Source organism: Epinephelus moara, chromosome 1 (genome assembly GCF_006386435.1).
Source record: "Epinephelus moara isolate mb chromosome 1, YSFRI_EMoa_1.0, whole genome shotgun sequence".
Classification (NCBI taxonomy): domain Eukaryota; kingdom Metazoa; phylum Chordata; class Actinopteri; order Perciformes; family Serranidae; genus Epinephelus; species Epinephelus moara.
Genome location: NC_065506.1, coordinates 3,816,945 through 3,835,036, shown reverse-complemented (window position 1 = coordinate 3,835,036; position 18,092 = coordinate 3,816,945). Strand labels below are relative to the sequence as shown.

The window sequence follows — 18,092 nt, the reverse complement described above, 5'->3', positions numbered from 1 at the left end:
ATTATAGGAGGTCCCCTGACATGGACTCTTAAACTTATTGTGTATTTATTGTAGGAACCAAACACCAAGGTAAATTCCTTGTAAGTGAAAACCAACTTGGTAATAAACCTTATTCTGATTCTGATACAATAACCATTCAACATAAATAACGTAGGTAACCAAAAATCTCAGTGAAACATGAGATTTTGGTGTCAGACCAATAAAAACATAAGCTTCTTTCCATTTTTCATCAAAGCTCATCCAAAAATTTGTGAGTTGACGGATGTGGCACAGACTCAGTTTCTTTTTACTCTTTTAATAATCTGTCCTCACTCTAATTCCTCAGAATATGAGCCGGCTGTGCACTCAGTCATGCCACAGTTATGAATGGGTACATTGTGTTTCTATGGGAGGGACGACTCTTATTGCTTGCAGCTACATTGTTCACAACACCCAGCTTTTTATTCATTTACATTGAAAACAGGTTTAGAAAAACAATGCTGCTCACGAACCATTCATGTATTGTTTCACCCCGAAAGTCCTAAATGAATACTGAATGGATGATTTTTCTTGTTCTTTTTATGTAAACAAGCTTGGACTTCAGCCAACTGTCATTGCGCAAGCCTATTGAAACCATAGATTAAGTGCTCTCACTCAAGCGGCTATTTGTCCCCGCCTATTTGCTTTTGTTTGTCCTCTTTGGCACGTCCCCCTCTCCCACAAGGCAGCAGCAATTATCTGAGAGGGAAAGGGGCCCCCAGGAATGCCACTTACAGTAGAGCCACATGTGTTTATAACAGGGACTAACTGATTTACACCCACTAATGTTAGAGGGAATAAAGTGAGATTAGGGATATTATGTGAAACAATGGTTGTTTTTAAACTAGTGGGGATGTTTTTGCTCTTGAAATTTGTCACATCATGTCTATTTCTGGTTGTATTAACAATATCTGTTCTGGAGCAGGACATGTTTATAAGTTTATATTGTTTCTGTTAAAGGGGTTTTTTTTCCCCTAAGGACAGAGGGATATCGTATGCTGTAAAGCCCTGTGAGGCAAATTGTGATTTGTGATATTGGGCTTTATAAATAAAATTGACTGATTGATTGATTAAGACAAATATCTAAATGCTCAGATTCTGTCAATTGCTTTAAACATCTAACTCCTACTTTACTTTTTATACTTTATGAAATTATAGTCAAGTTGATTTAATTCATATAACCAAATATCACAAATTACAAATTTGCCTCAAGGGGCTTTGCAATCTGTACAGCATACAACACCCTCTGTTTTTTACAGCCTCAATTCAGATAAAGAACAAGCACGACGTTGCAATAGCTGCGACTGCGTACACACATGCATTCCTGTGTTCATGTATTCACAAACACGCACACCTACACACACACACACACACACACACACACACACACACACACACACACACACACACTCCATGATCTTTCCACAAACCTTGTGAAAGTCTGGGAACCCATTTGGAAGTTATGTGCCTTTTTGTTATATGCCACTCCCACTGCCCCCCTTTTGCCAATTGGCATGAAGGCAAAACACAAACACACATCTTTACCATACACATACACACGCATCTTCACCACACACACACACACACACACACACACACACACACACAATGGCGGGTAAAAAATTAGTTTGGCGTGTAAAACAAAAACACACGCCCGCCAGTGGCCGATGGAAAATTTTGAATTGCATGTGGGTTTTTTATGTGCTTCGACCATTTCTGCCAGCTGTGTCCAGGGACGGTTTTTGCTATGGGCAATGTGGGCGACCGCCCAGGGTGCAATCTATGTGAGGGCCCTCCAAAAAAAACAAAAACAAAAAAAAAACTTGCCAGTTTTCTAGACTACCGCTCATTTCCACGTCAAGTTAGTGGAGTGGGCGCTGGGGCGCCCCTATTATCACGTTTCAACCAGCAGCAGAAAGGAGAGGCGAATTCTGGCGGTTGTGGGTTGAACGGGGGTCACAGACAGGAATACGGTGGAGGCTCATAGTGCTCTGCGGAGAAGATAACGGCTTACCGGCGACAGAGAAGTCCAACTCCAGGTCCAGGTTCGTTGGTGTCATGACTGCCCAGTAGTACCTGAACAACCGAGCCGTGGCGGCACACAGGTATGTGGCGTGTCAGAGGAGAAACGAGCCGTTCACATTTCTCTCTTTGTGGCAGCTAACGGCCCACAAACCTCACCGCACTTTAGGGACTGTTCTTTACTTGTCAGGGGAGCAGGGTGGCTGGTTGATTTTTATATTATTTTTTTTATTTTATTTTGATCCCCCTATGTTAATCGCTTATTGATGCTGTTTTTGAAGTATGAATAAGTCAATAAGTAATTTATTCCATTGAAATATCAGTGATGTATTATAGAAAAGTGATTTATCTTTTTAGAAATGACAAAAGGCACATCTGCCTCATTTTTGCCATGGTATTGTGATACTACTCAGAACCGTGATACTTTCACTGGTATCGTACCGTGGGGGGTGGGGAGCAGTGGGGGGGGCACCGAGGGATGGTTCGCCCAGGGCGTAAAGCTAGCCAGGACCGCCTCTGGGTGTCAGACTATTTTGATCCTCACGGCGTATTGTACATGTGCCGGGAACGCATGACGTCAGCTACCGGAACTTGTTTACCGGGCATTCTATGGTAACTTCTGAGCAACATGTGGCAACATATTTCTGCCGTGAAGCCACCGCCAGAGAAGAGGAAAAACGAAGATGAACATGTTGGACTTGGACAAGAAGAACAGACAGTTAAATGGAGTACAAATGTTGCATGGCATTTTATTGAAAAACGGAAACTAGACGAGGCTGGCCAGCCACGGTCATAGCTGACCCGCACACCAACACGATGAGCTGCAGCCTTTGCCACAAGCACGCCAAAGAAACACAGAGGACAGGGTTGGATTTTCCTAAAGTTGGATTTTCATACTAAAAACGTAAGGTAATTATTTTTCGTCAAATAAGGCACAATTTTTTTTATTTGGCTGGTGAAAAATATGTTGCCCCGAATAGTTACTGTACAAGATGCCTTCTTTTCATCCTGTCTCTATGTTAGTCATTATTCATAACATATGATATCCTACTAATAATGCTTACAGTCAGTTATTTCTCTATGGGCTCTTTGTGAAACCAAAGAACGGAAATATAAACTCTTCAGAAGCATTAAAGTGCTGTTGCATAAACTTCTGTCAGTGATCAGAATTTGATTTCCCCACGTGTCCTGATGATGCAGGATGACAAACACCAAAACTGTCCAATCAAAGAGTTACCTGTCAGTCGGTAGAACTTCATGTTTATTCCTCTTTGCTTGTTTGCAAGATGTCAGTGTGAACAGGAATCAAATCAGAACTAAAATGCAACAATGGATCATTTTTTTCCCCTCTGGTGCAACTAAAAGATCCCAACCATAGGTGTGAAAGCACCCTTATACTGAGAAAAAGTAATACAGCATTTTTTTCTGCCACACATCTTTTTTTCATTAATTTCATGCCATTTTGCAACACAGTAATCCATTAAAGACTTAATCTATTAATATGATATTTCAATATTGATCCAGCCTACAGGGATGTGCTAATCATGCCAACACCAAGCTCATGCATGCGGTTAAGTTATAACGTTACAACACGGTTCAACATGCTCATTAAGTTATTTTCAGTACGAATACACACACACACACACACACACACACACACACACACACACACACACACACACACACACACATATTAGCCACAGTAGCTGTATGGGTTGTCGACTCATCTAATGGTAAGTTAGCAAGATAATGTTATGTTAGTTGTGGCTATTTCATTAGAATAAAATGACATAACTTGACTACAACTAAATGTGATTAAAACTTTAATACATTCCCTCGTCTGATAGATTTTCATCAGCAATGATGGTTGTTTAACATAGAAGACACAGCTACTTCATGACATCATCAAAGTCTGTTATGTTATTGTCTTGATTAGAGACCCCCAGCGGAAGGAATTATATACTGTGCGCTTCATTGTGCATTAAAATGTAATGTTAAAAGACGTTTGATGCTCCTTCATAGGACAGTCTGGCTCCACATTCACAGCTTACATGTAGTTACTTTGCTTTATGAGAACATAAGGCTTAGATCACAGAGGCAGACATGTGCATCTTTTTTAAAATTAAAATAAAGAAGCTGCAAACTGTTTTCCCTCAACAGAACCTGTACAGAACACATGTGAAAGAAGAAAAACAACAGTTTGGGTGTGACAGCTGGTTCACTGAATATGAACTAATATGTGACAGTGTGTTTCTAGCTGCAGGTAATATTTGTTGTGCCTCCTGTGCATATGCTGTTTACTCTGCCGCTCCTCTGCCAAGGTCAGCTCCACAGACTAATAATCCTATAACTGTAGATTTGTTCAAAGTACTCTGACAGTCTTCATTCACTGGGTTTGTAAGTCCAAGCCTCTTTGCTGAGTCTGAACTAAGCCAACCTCTTATTTAACCTCTTGTTTTGTTACTTAGTTCCTAGAAAGTGAACCTGGAAAGACTCTTTGACTCTTCTTAATAAGAAGTAACAGTACAGGATTTTGGCACAGACTGATTTTTTCCACCTACATACATGTAAAGAGGTATACTGTCCTAAAAGCAACTCACCTTATCCTACTGAAGATAAACATGATAGCAGGCAAATGTGGCTTATTATCATCATTTGTTTTCTGTAGTTTTTAACATTCATCGTTTTGGAGATGAGATTTGGGACTCATAGACAATCTTTTGTTTTTTGGCACATTTAGATAAGAAATAAATGCAACAACCAGGGGCGAAAATCCCATTTCATAGTTGGGGGGGACAATAAACAATAAAATTTTAGAGAATAATTCCAGGGGGGGACAAGGAAAAAAGTTGTAGCCTGTCTACAGCATCTTCTACCGCAATTTGATGCTTTAATCTTCTCTCTATCTCTCCAGCAGGCAGAGTGAATGTCTATACTTATGAGAAATGGCTTAACAACTAAACATTTCCTGCAATTAAACTGGTTAACTGGTTTATAAACAGTGTGCTATGAGATCTGCCGCTGCGCACCTCACAACCGTGCGTAATAGTCGCGCATAATGACCGCTCCTCGTCGGTTAGACTGCACGTCTTTCATGTTTGTCTCACTGACAGGTGGAGAGCCTACAGACAGGTACCCATTAGCTACGAGCCGCTCCACCACTGACTGCTCCTGTCCTGTCCTCTCCTTCTTCTTTCTCTCCTGTCCTCTCTGACTATCACTAAACTCTGAGCTTAATCATTAGCTTTTAGCTTAGCAGCACTCGTAATTGAGTAGGCTTTTGAACAATGCAGGAGAAATGTTGCAGACAGTTTATATTATCAGCCTGGGCCTGGGGCTTGTTGTAACAGTAAATGGGATGTGTGGGAGTGTGGGATATACCACTACTAGGAATGGGAGGGGGGGACTAAATCTTTTAAGATTTAAATAGCACATTATTGCATGATTATAATGAGCACCGCTTAAATTGTGCTTTCAATAAATACTACTGCATTGTTCAAAAATTATTAATTGTGTCTCAAATTATTCTAGGGGGGGACAGCTTTACTGAGGGGGGAGTCATGTCCCCCCCAAAATATATTCTAAATCCAACCATGTTTATTCTATTTTGGATGTTAAATTTTCAAAATTCATAAATGTGTTTCCGATAGCAGATAATAGAATACTCATTTAAAAAATGGACCTGTATTTGTATAGCTTTGATGACTCAAAGCACTTTTACACTATGAATTGCATTCACCCATTCATGCACTGGCTTTTAACACACTCACACACCAATATATATACTGTATGTATGTATACATATATATATATATATATACACACATACATACTGTATATCTATATATCTATATCTATATCTATATCTATATCTATATCTATATATATAAAACAGTATCTTAGCTGTTCCTAGGACTGCACACTTCTGAACTGAGGCTTCAGATGTTGTTCCTGGAATCTGCCGGAGCCATTCTCCCAGTTTGGGGGTCACTGCCCAGAGTGCTCCTACTACCACAGAGACCACGTCAACTTTGACCTTCTGTTCCAGCTGTTCTTTCAACCCTTAATACTTCTTCACCTTTTTGTGTTCCTTCTTTCTGATGTTGCTGTCAGCTGGTATTGCCACATCGACCACCACTGCCCTCTTCTGGTGTTTGTCAACCACCACTATGTCCAGTTGGTCAGCCAGCAGCTGTTTGTCAGTCTGGAAGCTAAAGTCCCACAGGATCTTAGCCTTGTTGTTCTCAACCACCTTTGGTGGTGTGTCCCATTAGGATTGGGTACTGGGTACAGATGTTCCTGTATACTATCCCAGCCACTTGGTTGTGCCTCTCCATGTACGCTGATCCTGCTTGCATCTTACACCCTGCCACTATGTGCTGGACTGCCATAGGGGCATCTTTGCACAGCCTGCACCTTGGGTCTGATCTGCTGTGGTAGACCCTGGCCTCTATGGCCCTTGTGCTTAGGGTATGTTCTTGTGCTGGGATGATTAGTGCGTCTGTGCTGTCTGTCAGTCCAACATTCTCCACCCACTGGTAGGTCTTCTTGATATCAGCCACTCCTCTATCTGACAGTGGTATGCACCATGAAGGGGCTTGTCCCTCCATTTTGTTTGCTCCAATACCCCTTTACCCTCACCAGGTTTCTGTTGTCTGAGGCATTCACTTAGCAGCTCATCCTTTGGGGCCATCTTCTTGATGTACTCTTGGATTTTGGATGTTTCATCCTGGATAGTGGCTCTGATGCTCACTAGTCCATGGCCCCCCCTCTTTCTGCTTAGTTTATAACCTCAGGGTGCGGATTTGGACCCTCACACACAGCCCAGAGGAAGTGAAGGGTAAGGGAAACGCTTAGTATGCTATTTACAGAGATAGCACTGGCGATCTGAACCGGTCAGTGGCGAAAAAAAGCACTTTTAATGTGCAAACTTTCACGGGACACATTTGCCCCCATATCTACCGTTTTAGCTCGTTTTGCGGCTGCCGGCTGCATCCGCCTCCCTCAATACTGAACCAATTTTAAAACGAATTGTACCTATGAATCATAAGCACACATACACATGGGGAAATAGGGCCCAGGTTGAAAAATACCGAAGTTATCCTTTAACCACAGACCTTATTTCAGGCACCTAACTGAAAACCCATTCAAAAATCCCATTATCTTCAATACAAGGGAACCAGGAGTGCTAAAATTCTAAATCATTTCAGGGTTTAAGGACTTGTTCCTGCAGTAGTCTAAGTACAGAAATAACAGGCAATGCAGTGTCCCAAGCCTTTAGATATTTTTTACATTATTTTAGATTTTAGATTTATTTTGATTAAGTTTTATAGCATTAACTGCTGTTTGGAGGATTTTTATTGTATTTGTTAAAAACATTAAATGAATTGAGTTGACAGTAGGCCTACACATAGAATAGAATAGAATAGAATAGAATAGAATAGAATAGAATAGAAAAAACTTTATTCATCCCCGAAGGAAAATTCAGCTGTCCAGCAGCTCATAAAAGACAAAAAAAAAACAACAACCACACTTCCCTTCATCAGAAACAATATAGTGGTATTAAAATAGACATAAAATTAAAAAAATAATTTTTATTAATTAAAATAAGTGCATAAATAGAAATTAAATTAGAATAAAATTGCCCATTCCATAGTCCAGTTGTGGCTAATGCGATGTGTGTGTGAGTGTGTGTGTGACTGGATTCAGGAGGTGTTAAAGTCTTATTGCTGTGGGGACAAAGGATCTCCTGAAACGCTCCATTCTGTAACGCAGTGAGATGAGCTGACTGCTGCAGCTGCTCCTCTGTCACTCCAGGAGGCTGTGGAGAGGGTGTCTGCTATTGTCCATTATAGCTTTCAGTTTGTTCAATGTGCCCGTCTCCACCACAGTTCATAATGGGTCCAGTCTCCTGCTGAGCACTGAGACAGCTTTTTTAACCAGCTTGTTCAATCGCTTGGTGTTTTTGTCCATCAAGTTGCCTCCTCAGCTCACTGCAGCGTAGAGGAGTGCACTGCTGGCCACCACCGTGTGATAGAACATGGTCAACATATCCACACACACATCAAAGGACCTCAGTGTCCGCGGGAAGAACAGGTGGTTCTGCCCCCTCCTGTAGAGGGCATCAGTGTTAGAGGACCAGTCCAGCTTATCATCCAAGAGGACCCCCAGATATTTGTAGGTGTGCAACACCTCAATGCCCTCCCACTGTATATGTATATGGTTTATAGTTTATGGATTTGCATGACAATAATAATAGCACAGACAGAAATATGACTTTAGGAGCTCAGTTTAGAGAAGAGTTTCATCTCTCTCAAATATGTCTCTGGAGATCTGACGGTGCAGTGGGTTAACTGTTGTGCATTACCTGCTGTTTACTTCAGTAAGTAATCTTCAGTGAGTAATCTGAATTCAACAGGTCAGACTGAGAAAGAGGCTGTGCTGAGGACACTCTGCCCTTATCGTTTCATCTGCAGAAACAGCATTTATTATGTGGAGAAAAGTGTATTAGGACTCAGAGTGTAACAGGCCAGAGATACTGCTGTCCTGTCAGCCGCTGAAGGTCATCCTGACTGAGAGGAGGGCTGAAGAGCGATGGGATTATCCTGGCGCTCCGCCCTGCGCACTAACCCAAATCTAATCCGACTCTCTCCTTATGTGCTCAGCGCTTTTCAACAGCTACCATACACATCATTTCATTTCACTGCTGTTGTGCCAACCAGGAAACACCTGTGTGTCTTTTACACATATCCAGCTCCAAACTGCTTTGATAAGTTGATTCTGATCAACTGCTCATCCTTCTTTCCAGGACGAAGAAAGTGATTCAGTGTTTTATCATTAAACTAAGTTTTAATAGTGCTAACAATAACTGCAAACTGTTTATTAATTGCAAACAATTGATTATCAACAAGGAAAAAAACTGAAATTGCAGTGTGTTGTCTGGTCTGATTGATTGTTAGAATTGAAAAATATGATATCTGAACTTGAAAAACAAACCCCCTTTGGGTTGTTAGGGTTTACAAAGTTTTATTCAATTTTATTTCCACCAAAAAGAAAAGGATCAAAACAGAACAAAACAAGAAAGTCTTTTAAAGAAACTGCTCAGTGTAGCTCAAATATACAATATGTTGGGATGTGCTGAATCAGATTTTAAAATCTTATAAACGCTTTGTTGTGTTATTATGAGTACTTTACTTTTGATCCTTTAAGTACATTTTGTTTCTAATACTGTTTTACCTGAGCTAAATGTTTCATTCAATAGACTTTTAATTGTGGATGGATTATTTTTTAATGTAGGCTCGTAGTAGGAGTATTCCAAGACTGTGGTATCGCTACTTTTACATGAGTAAATAATTAGAAATCTTTTTCCACCTCTGGTGTCAGACTTCTTACTCTGAACAAACAATAAAAATGAGAAATATTTCTGAAAAGCACACAGGCAGACCTAAACACAAACAGGCTGTGGGAAACAACAACAAACACTCCAGCACAGCAAACTTGCATGAAATAAGAAATGTTGTCAAATTTATTATTAGTTCCTAATGCTTTCAAGGAATCTATTCCAAAACTTCTATATCTAATGGAATGAAGTGAATGGTAGTGGCAGACATTGTATGATAACAGTACATTAAAAGTGCAAATCATTTGAACGCTAAAACATTAGATGCGGTCTTTATTCTCTGCCTGGTGCCTTTGCAGCCTTCCATAAGAGCACCCAAAAAAATCCATGGGCCTGTTGCTGTGAGCATGTTTCCTAATGTGCGCTGTCTCTGTTAGTTCCATCACAGACAGCCCTGCCCAGTCCGTCCCACTTCATCGTTTCTGGGTCATAATGCAGCAGTTGTGATAACTTGTTAGGATTATTGATGTGGCCTCTTTCTGTGAGTGACACACAGTAACTCAGACTTAGAGCAGGTGTGGGGGGTTCTGTAGGTAGGTAGGGGGCTGCAAGGTGTCAGGCATCAGCATCTAGACATCACAGGGAGGGAATTGTTTAATTTAGTAAATCTGGATTAAACATGAGTATTGTCCAGTCTCATTGTACTGTGGAGTTTGTAAAGTGCAGGGGGAGGGGAAGTGAGGGACAGATGGGACTGACACATGGTCCCTGTCGACCTCCTCCTCCTCCTCCTCCTCCTCCTCCTCCTCCTTCTCACTACCTCCTCCCCTCACAGACTCTTTGCCTAATCTGACCGGGTAGGATGGGGGAGGGCACTGGGCATTCGCCACCACCTCTCCCTCTTTTCTGGCAGCATCCAGCACAGCCGCAGAGCCAAAGCACACTGGATATGGGCAAAAAAATAACTTGTTCCACTATGAGGCTGGACTGAGAGCAGCCGGACCTGGTGATCAAGCTGAGGCTCTTGGCTGCAGGGAGTCCAGCCGGACTAGATTCAATGCTAATCCAGCAGAAGGAGGGACTTTCTACTTTTTTTTTTTTTTTACCATTGTCAGGCCTGTTGGAAGTTGTGTTCTGGCCTCTTTGAGGATGTGAGGATGCCATCTTTACATGCATGCTGAGAAAACCTGTTTGTGCTGGAAGTTCATGGCCAAATGTAGAGCTGTTGTGGCTGATGAAAAGCAGTTTGGAGGAACTATGTCAGCCACTCAAGGGATGAACCACAGTGGTGTCTACAACTACTTCCTCAACATGGTGGCCTATCAGGTGAGAGCTGATGAGCAGCAGCACAGGAGGCAGCCACTACAGCTGGAGTTTGTCTTTTCTTAGCAGATTATTAAAAATTCACTCTGGAGTTGATTTTACAAATAGGAATGCTGGCAGAGGGAACTGGATAACTTCAAATGCTAAATAAATATTGTGAGATTTTTTCTTATCAAGATATTTATTAAGTGGTGGAAGAAGTATTTTGATCTTTTATTTAATTAAAAGTAGCAATACCACAATGTAAAGTATACATTATGCTTCCAAAACAAAAGCAAATAAGTATTATCAGAAAAAAATAACTGAAGTATCAAAAATGAAAGTACTTATGTAGAATGACCCTTTCAATCTTATATCACTACACATCATATTATTGGATTATTATCACTAATTCTTTAACATGTAAGCAGCATTTTAATGTTGTGTGGAGGTGGAGTAATTTTTAACAATTTAAAATACTGTTGAGAAGTTAAATCTGCAACAATGTGTCCTATTTTGTAAAATGACAGATTAAGATAGATGATAGATCTTGTATGTAAAATCTGAATCTGCAAAAAATGTAGTAGAGTAAAAGGTACAATATTTCCTTCTTAAATGTAGGGGAGCAGAGGTATAATGAAGTATAAAATGGGCTTACTCAAGATGTAGCTCAAGATAAGTACATATACTTCATTATGATGTTCTACCATTAACATTGCAAAGGTAATTTTCTGTTATGGTGATTCCTATCTTTTAATTTACAGAGGTTAGTCAAAAAATCAGGAACACTTGCACAAATAACTGAACAATAAATAGTGTCTTTATAAAGTTTATGATATTCTTTTTTGTTCATGTTGTGTCATTGAAATGTTACTTCAAGTTTTGGGGGTCTTGGGTGTGGTTTCATTTTACTGAATTGCATATCTTTAGCTGTTAATGTTATTTTGTCCACCTTGATAGCATGCTCCTCTATGGCGTTTTGGATTTTTTCCTTTTTTTGATATTTCTCTATAAAGTCTGTATTTTGGTCTCACTGACTTCAGAGAGAATACAGCAGCATCATTCACATATTTCATCAAATGTGAGGAAACAGTGCATTTGTTGGGGACTATTTTAGTATTTTTGGCAGCAGGATGATGTATGTTGGATCGAGTCAAAATAAACTACAGTGTGTGTGTGTGTGTGTGTGTGTGTGTGTATGTGTGTTCATGGTTCGGGCATTGATACATACACAATACTTGTTGGCCATGCAAGTGGTTGTGTCCAGGCAGTAGCGGATCCTGATATGGGTCAAATGGGCGTTTGCCCAGGTTGGCACTTTGTCGCAACGTGTAGGGGGGCGGCAGGAGCTATGGCCTATTCAAGTGCTGGAATTTGTTATTTACGTGACAACACCTGAATGCAACACAGGCTCCGCTCCATAGACTGTGTGTTCAGTGCTGTGCTGTGCTGCTGTGCGAGCAGCGTGATACATACTGTCCATAACAATTACTATGTCCAGGGCCGTCGCAACCAGACAGGCAAACTAGGCAATTGCCTAGGGCCCCGAGCTGGAATGGGGCCCCCAGAGACGGCTGACATTGGTCCATATCAATGACAACATGATGGAACCCCTATAGACACTGCAACAACGACAACACGTTGGAATACCCCCTAATGGGGCCCCCTACTAGCTGCTGCTTGCGAGTCGCTAAGTAGGGTGACCAGACGTCCCGCATTGTGTGCGACTGCACAGTATTACTGTCTCTTTTCACGCGTCACGCAAATTGAGACCATGTCCCGCATGATTGGTTGCCACCCGCGCTGGCATTGTTGGAGTACCATAGTACTACGGTACCTCAGGTACCACTACTGTGGGATAAGTTCAAAGTCCAATCGCGTGAGTGTCCATGCGCCGTCCAATAACGGCGCACGCTGGCCACCTGGCACTCAATATGCTGCTGCAGTGGTTTGTATCCAGTGACATTTTCAGGTATTAGCTAAGCTATTGAGTATCTTTAAGCAGTGAAAGTTATTATTTATTTCTTTTTACTTGTAGGTTAGATTTGTTCATATATGCTACAGTGATTTGTTTTCCACAGAGCTCTATGGTGCGAGCATTTTACTCGCATTTGCGACTAAAAATAGTTTTGCGCACATTAAAACAAATCATTCAGGAGCACGCTGTGCGAGTACAGATTTCAACCAGCAGCAGAAACGAAAGGCGAATCCTGCCGGTTGTGGGTTGAACAGGGGTCACAGACGCTGTATTCCTGTCAAATACAGGAATACCTGGGTGCCGCCCAGGCAGGAACCACCACTGTGTCCAGGCTTAAGTACCTAAACAAATATTGGAAGTAATCATGGCATTCGGTTCATTCACATTAATGTTGTTGTAAGCTATTATTACCGTCTGTCCTGCATCTCTCTCTGTCTCTGTCTCTCTTTCTGTCTTATTATGTCATACGGATTACTGTTGTTGGGGACATAAATGTAGGTGTCACACGGAGACACCAATTATGTAGGGAACATAAATTAGGGCGTCACATGGAGGCACCAATTATGTAGGGATCAACATTTCTAGGCGTCACACAGAGGCACCAGTTATGTTGGGAACAACAATATTAGGCCTCACCAAGGGGACACCATTAATGTTGTAAATTGGCTATCGGAAATAATTAATAATTATTAATAATAATTGATAATTATGTTAAATAATGTGACTTAATTAACATTCCCGGAAAGGGAAAATGATAGCCAGTTAAAGATATCAGTCTCATAAAATACACTAATTAATATTAGATAATAAGCATAACCAAACTTAAAAGTAAAGCCTGAAGGATTTCGGAGTTCTTGGCGCAGCAGAGGTTGACTATTCATTCACTCTTGTGCAACATTAAATAGACAGCAGGTATGATTCCAAAGAATTATATTTATTCATAGCCTGAAGTAGCAAATCAAAACCAAACACACAAATTCTAACAAACAAACTATATACAACCTTGGTGTGTATATGTGTGTGTGTGTGTGTGTGAGAGAGAGAGAGAGAGAGAGAGAGAGAGAGAGAGAGAGAGAGAGAGAGAGAGACAGACAAAGGTGGGTGTGTTGATCAAAGGGCCGTTTGGCCTACAAAACAAAATGGCTGATAACAGAGAACTATAAGATGGCCGAATCAAAGTTGGCTTCAGATCGGGGGAGGTCTTGTCTTACCGTGTGGTCAGGACAAAGACAAAAGGAAAGTTGCCTCTTTGGGTGTAGCTCTGTTGAAAGCCTATTTGTTAATGAGTCTATGTGAATGTGATATGTGCTGCAAACGGTCTGGATTAGTGCAGAGATTGTTTAGTTGTGTGCAAGAATCCGTCTGTGAACAACATTAGCAAACTAAACACATAGCTTTGGCGAAGCCAACTAACCAATGAAACCAGTTAAATCACATACAAGTTAAACAATCTTGCTTAGCCTGGCTCACGTGTTTCTATTACGGCACTGCTATCAACCAAACGAAACTCAATTTCTGGCAGTGTTTTAAACATGCACTCAGAACAAAAAAGGGTTTGTAAATAAAACCACAAGAGTTTCTCGAGACACAGCGAAAAAGTATTAAATGTACTGTCTTTCTCCGTCTGATATTAATCAATGGCCTCCACCTTAGCCTGCACAGGATGAACTTCACCCTGGCCTACAACCATGCGAAGATAGTTGTTGCTGTTGCTTTAGCAAACTCATACTTTGCTAAATTCACAGTTAAATTTGACCTTACAGAATTACCTTCTACCTGAGAGGCAGAGTTAGCAGAATGATAGGGCTTCAATAAATTTACATGACACCACTGAATTTTCTTCCTTCTGTCTGGTGTGTACACTAAATAGGCCCTATCTGACATATGGCTCTTAACTGTGTAAGGCCCACTAAACTTTGCTTGAAAGGATGAACCTACCAGAAGCAACAAAGCTAAAACCTGATTTACTGGTTCAAACATGCAAGATTCAGTTTTGCGATCAAAAAGCTCCTTCATTTTTACTTGTGTACAGCTAAGCTTCTTGTGAGCAGTGGCAACCTACATTACCTACATTAGAAAATTGCTCATTTTAAAATAAAGCCAGCAACATACCTTGAAATATGTATTTAGTCATTAGGGCTGAGAATGTGTTACTGATTTACCATACTTCTTTTATACCATAAAAAAAAAGAATTCCAAAAGTTGTTTCTTATACTACTACTTCATATAAATATTACTGAGGTCTTCTGCTAAATTCAGCATCATGTTTTCAGTTTAGTTTTTAATAAATCAGAAGCCAAAAAACATGAAAACTGTGTCGTTCACACAGACAAGCGGGGGATTAGCTGGGAAACATCACATTTATTCACTTTACATGGAGTTACAGTTAATACTGAATTATGTTAAATGTTTGCCAGATGTGTTAGTATCTCTTGATAAGTCATCAGAAATCATTAGAAGGAGCAGATGTTTACCTTAAGCTAGCTCGAGCCATGTTAAAGTTAACAATATTCTAACGGAGCAAAGGAAGCTAATTGCTAGCGTGCTCAGTTGAAAAGGAAAAACAAAAACAATGCTTTGAGATGGCTGTCAGAGATGGCATAGGTATGATTACATAATCCTGTTTGAGCTATACCAGGTGGTGTGTTCCACGTTATATTTCCCAGTTGCTCATGGAAAGAAGAATAGAGTACTGTAAACAAACTGTTACCATTGGAAATTGCTGGTTTCGGTTCAACACTGGAAGTTGCACACATAATTCACACAAGGTATCATGGGGGTAGGAATAAAGTGGATACCCTGTGTACTTGAGTACATCCTCCACTACAACACTGCCTATCACCCTTAGCTGTACTTTGTTTATGTGTATGTGTATGTTTGTGCCACTGTTACACCGTGTTTTGTAAATGCTTTAGATTGACATTTCAATGGTTTTATCACAAAAGTAAAACAAGATTTAGATAATCCATACCTCAAACTAGGGATGCACGATATTGGAGGTTTTTGTCGATATCTGATACATCAATATGCCAATATATAGCAACTCATTTGACTAATGACCAACACCGATATCGGTATATCAACTATTTTCCCTAACTAATTTTAGTGTCTCTTCTTGTAGTCGCTTCTGTAGTGTAACTAACATCATACTATGCATGCATACTCTCATCATTGTGGCCCACCAGCAGATGGACACATGACATACAATACTTTTCAGTGTATGTAATATTCATTCATTGTGCAAAATAAGAAAAAGCATGTTGGCCGATTCAGATATTTCATTTCAAAGCCAATATCAGCAGATACCGATGATGTGCCGATATTATCGTGCATCCCTATCTCAAACATTTGTCTGTTCCTGCTTGTGGTCCCATTTCTTTCAAACTCAGTTAGATCACTTAATGATAGGACTGTCCCCTAAAATCAGAGATTTTAATCATCAGAGGAGACCCCTTAGTCAACTGAGATTCCTTAAAAAAATTTGTCAGTCAGTGTGCAGTGTACTTCTGAGGACATTTTGGTCCCAGATTTAGCTGCAGAGTAAGCGCTCTTCAGTTTCACTCTTCTCTTCATACAAGCAGCTGTGTACACAGAGTCAGCTGTCCAGATGAAGAGAGGCTTTGTCCAGTCAGGCTCCAGGATGACATTATTCTCTGCCTTCTGCTTAGAAGAGGGGACTTTACAGCTCACAGCAACTTATTCTGGCTGTTGTTTGATAGGCTATCTAGTGTCGGAAAAAATATTGTTGCACACTTCTAATTTGTAGTTTGCATAGTTAGCTTGGCTACTACATTATGTGACAACTTATGGCCACTGTTGCAAAAGTGTTATGTATCAGGTGTGAATGCAAGAGGCAATCTCCAGAGCTGAAAAATAGCCAATGTGAAAGTGTCAAAAATTGCAGATCATCTAATGGCCACTTGAGGCTGGCTCCAGAATCCAGTCATACCCCATAGACCCACATGTTCAAATGCAACTTCACAGCAACTTTAAAGCAGAAACATGTTTGGAGCCTGGTACAAAAAATGCTTTTGGTCTTCCAACATTCATAACAACTGTACAGGGGTTGAATTTGTATACAATTCACCTGTTTACATTTATTAAAGCTATGCATAATTAAGGGTTGGCCGCTTTGAGTAACAGGTTATCTGCTAGGTGTATGAATCAGATCCACCCCTTGCTCCTCCACAGCTCCACCCTCTCGTCCAAATATGGTCACCTTTGGTGCAGCTTAATTGCTGAACTCAAGGCTTTAAACACAAGTTCACAAACCAATGGGTGACCTCAACTTAGCCTGCAGCACTGCTTTTTGAAAGGTAAAACTTGAGTCTATCCACTGTGCTGTAATCTTGGCCAGTATCGGACCAATACCAGTCCTGAGTATTGGATTGGACCATCCCTAATATATATATGCCTATTGAAAAATGAACTAACTGCTGTATATGATGAAAGGTGAATTGGATCAGTGTATGTAATTCATGCTGGATTAGCTTTCAGGTTAGCTGCTCATATACTTAAGTAAAGATGTGGGAGATCTGATAATCATAAAAACATAAACTTGGAGCGAGTCCTGTGGGTGTGGGAAATATATACTGTATTACTGCATCATTCCTGATTTCACATGACTGTATCACCAGGAGCTAAAACATGAATAATACTGTGCTCTTGATTCTTCTTTAACTTAACTTTCCTTTTAACTGCAATATTAGTCCTGCATAATTAGGCTTAAACTAGGCCAGAAGACAGTGTGCAGTGGTTGGAGCACTCATAGAACATCTGTCTGTCTGTCACAAAGCTCAATAAAGGTTATGCATTTAAAGAAACAGCAGATTTTGATTTTATTCCCATTCATTTTAAAAACTGATGTAGCACAGCACCAATATTCTGAGTTTACAGGATGAAAATATTAATTAACTAAAAGGAAATGGTATTGTTGAATACCTATATCTCTGAGTGTGCATTCAGCCACGGGGTCTATAAATGAGATAATATAGATTATTATATAAATTGTTATTATTATTATAAATAATAAAATAAATAAATTATAATTATGATTTGATTCAGGATTTATGGATTAAACTGAAAGCTGAATAATCAGTGATATTTGTTTTAGGTTGGAAACACACAAACTAAGCACTGATTGGTCCATGTGGCACATCCAGCAAAATCTGCATGGTGAAAGTCCTGCATAGTGCGGGAGGTTGGCAGCAGTCTCTCAGTTAAAAAAGTAGCCACACATTGTTGGGTGATTTGTGGCTGTGACGAGACCTCCAATCATTCAATTCAATTCAATTCAATTTTATTTATAAAGCCCAATATCACAAATCACAATTTGCCTCACAGGGCTTTACAGCATACGACATCCCTCTGTCCTTATGACCCTCGCAGCGGATAAGGAAAAACTCCCCAAAAAAAACCCTTTAACGGGGAAAA

The 18,092-nt window shown here is 40.3% G+C and overlaps 2 protein-coding genes across 3 annotated transcripts in view; one reads left to right on the top strand and one right to left on the bottom strand.

Annotated features, from left to right (window-relative positions):
• cemip (cell migration inducing hyaluronidase 1) overlaps positions 1–10,543 on the bottom strand; it is a 212,423-nt gene extending 201,880 nt beyond the window's left edge. Inside the window, exons 1-2 of the mRNA XM_050049830.1 lie at positions 10,486–10,543; positions 10,139–10,322 (exon numbers count right to left, since the gene is read on the bottom strand). Coding sequence (XP_049905787.1) covers positions 10,139–10,322; positions 10,486–10,543 — 242 coding nt within the window. The remainder of the gene's footprint in view (positions 1–10,138; positions 10,323–10,485) is intronic.
• The window catches only part of serinc4 (serine incorporator 4), a 34,291-nt gene continuing 26,449 nt past the window's right edge, over positions 10,251–18,092 (top strand). For both annotated transcript variants that reach the window (XM_050041400.1, XM_050041410.1), the window contains exon 1: positions 10,251–10,705. In XM_050041400.1, coding sequence (XP_049897357.1) covers positions 10,550–10,705 — 156 coding nt within the window. In that variant the 5' untranslated portion in view covers positions 10,251–10,549. The remainder of the gene's footprint in view (positions 10,706–18,092) is intronic.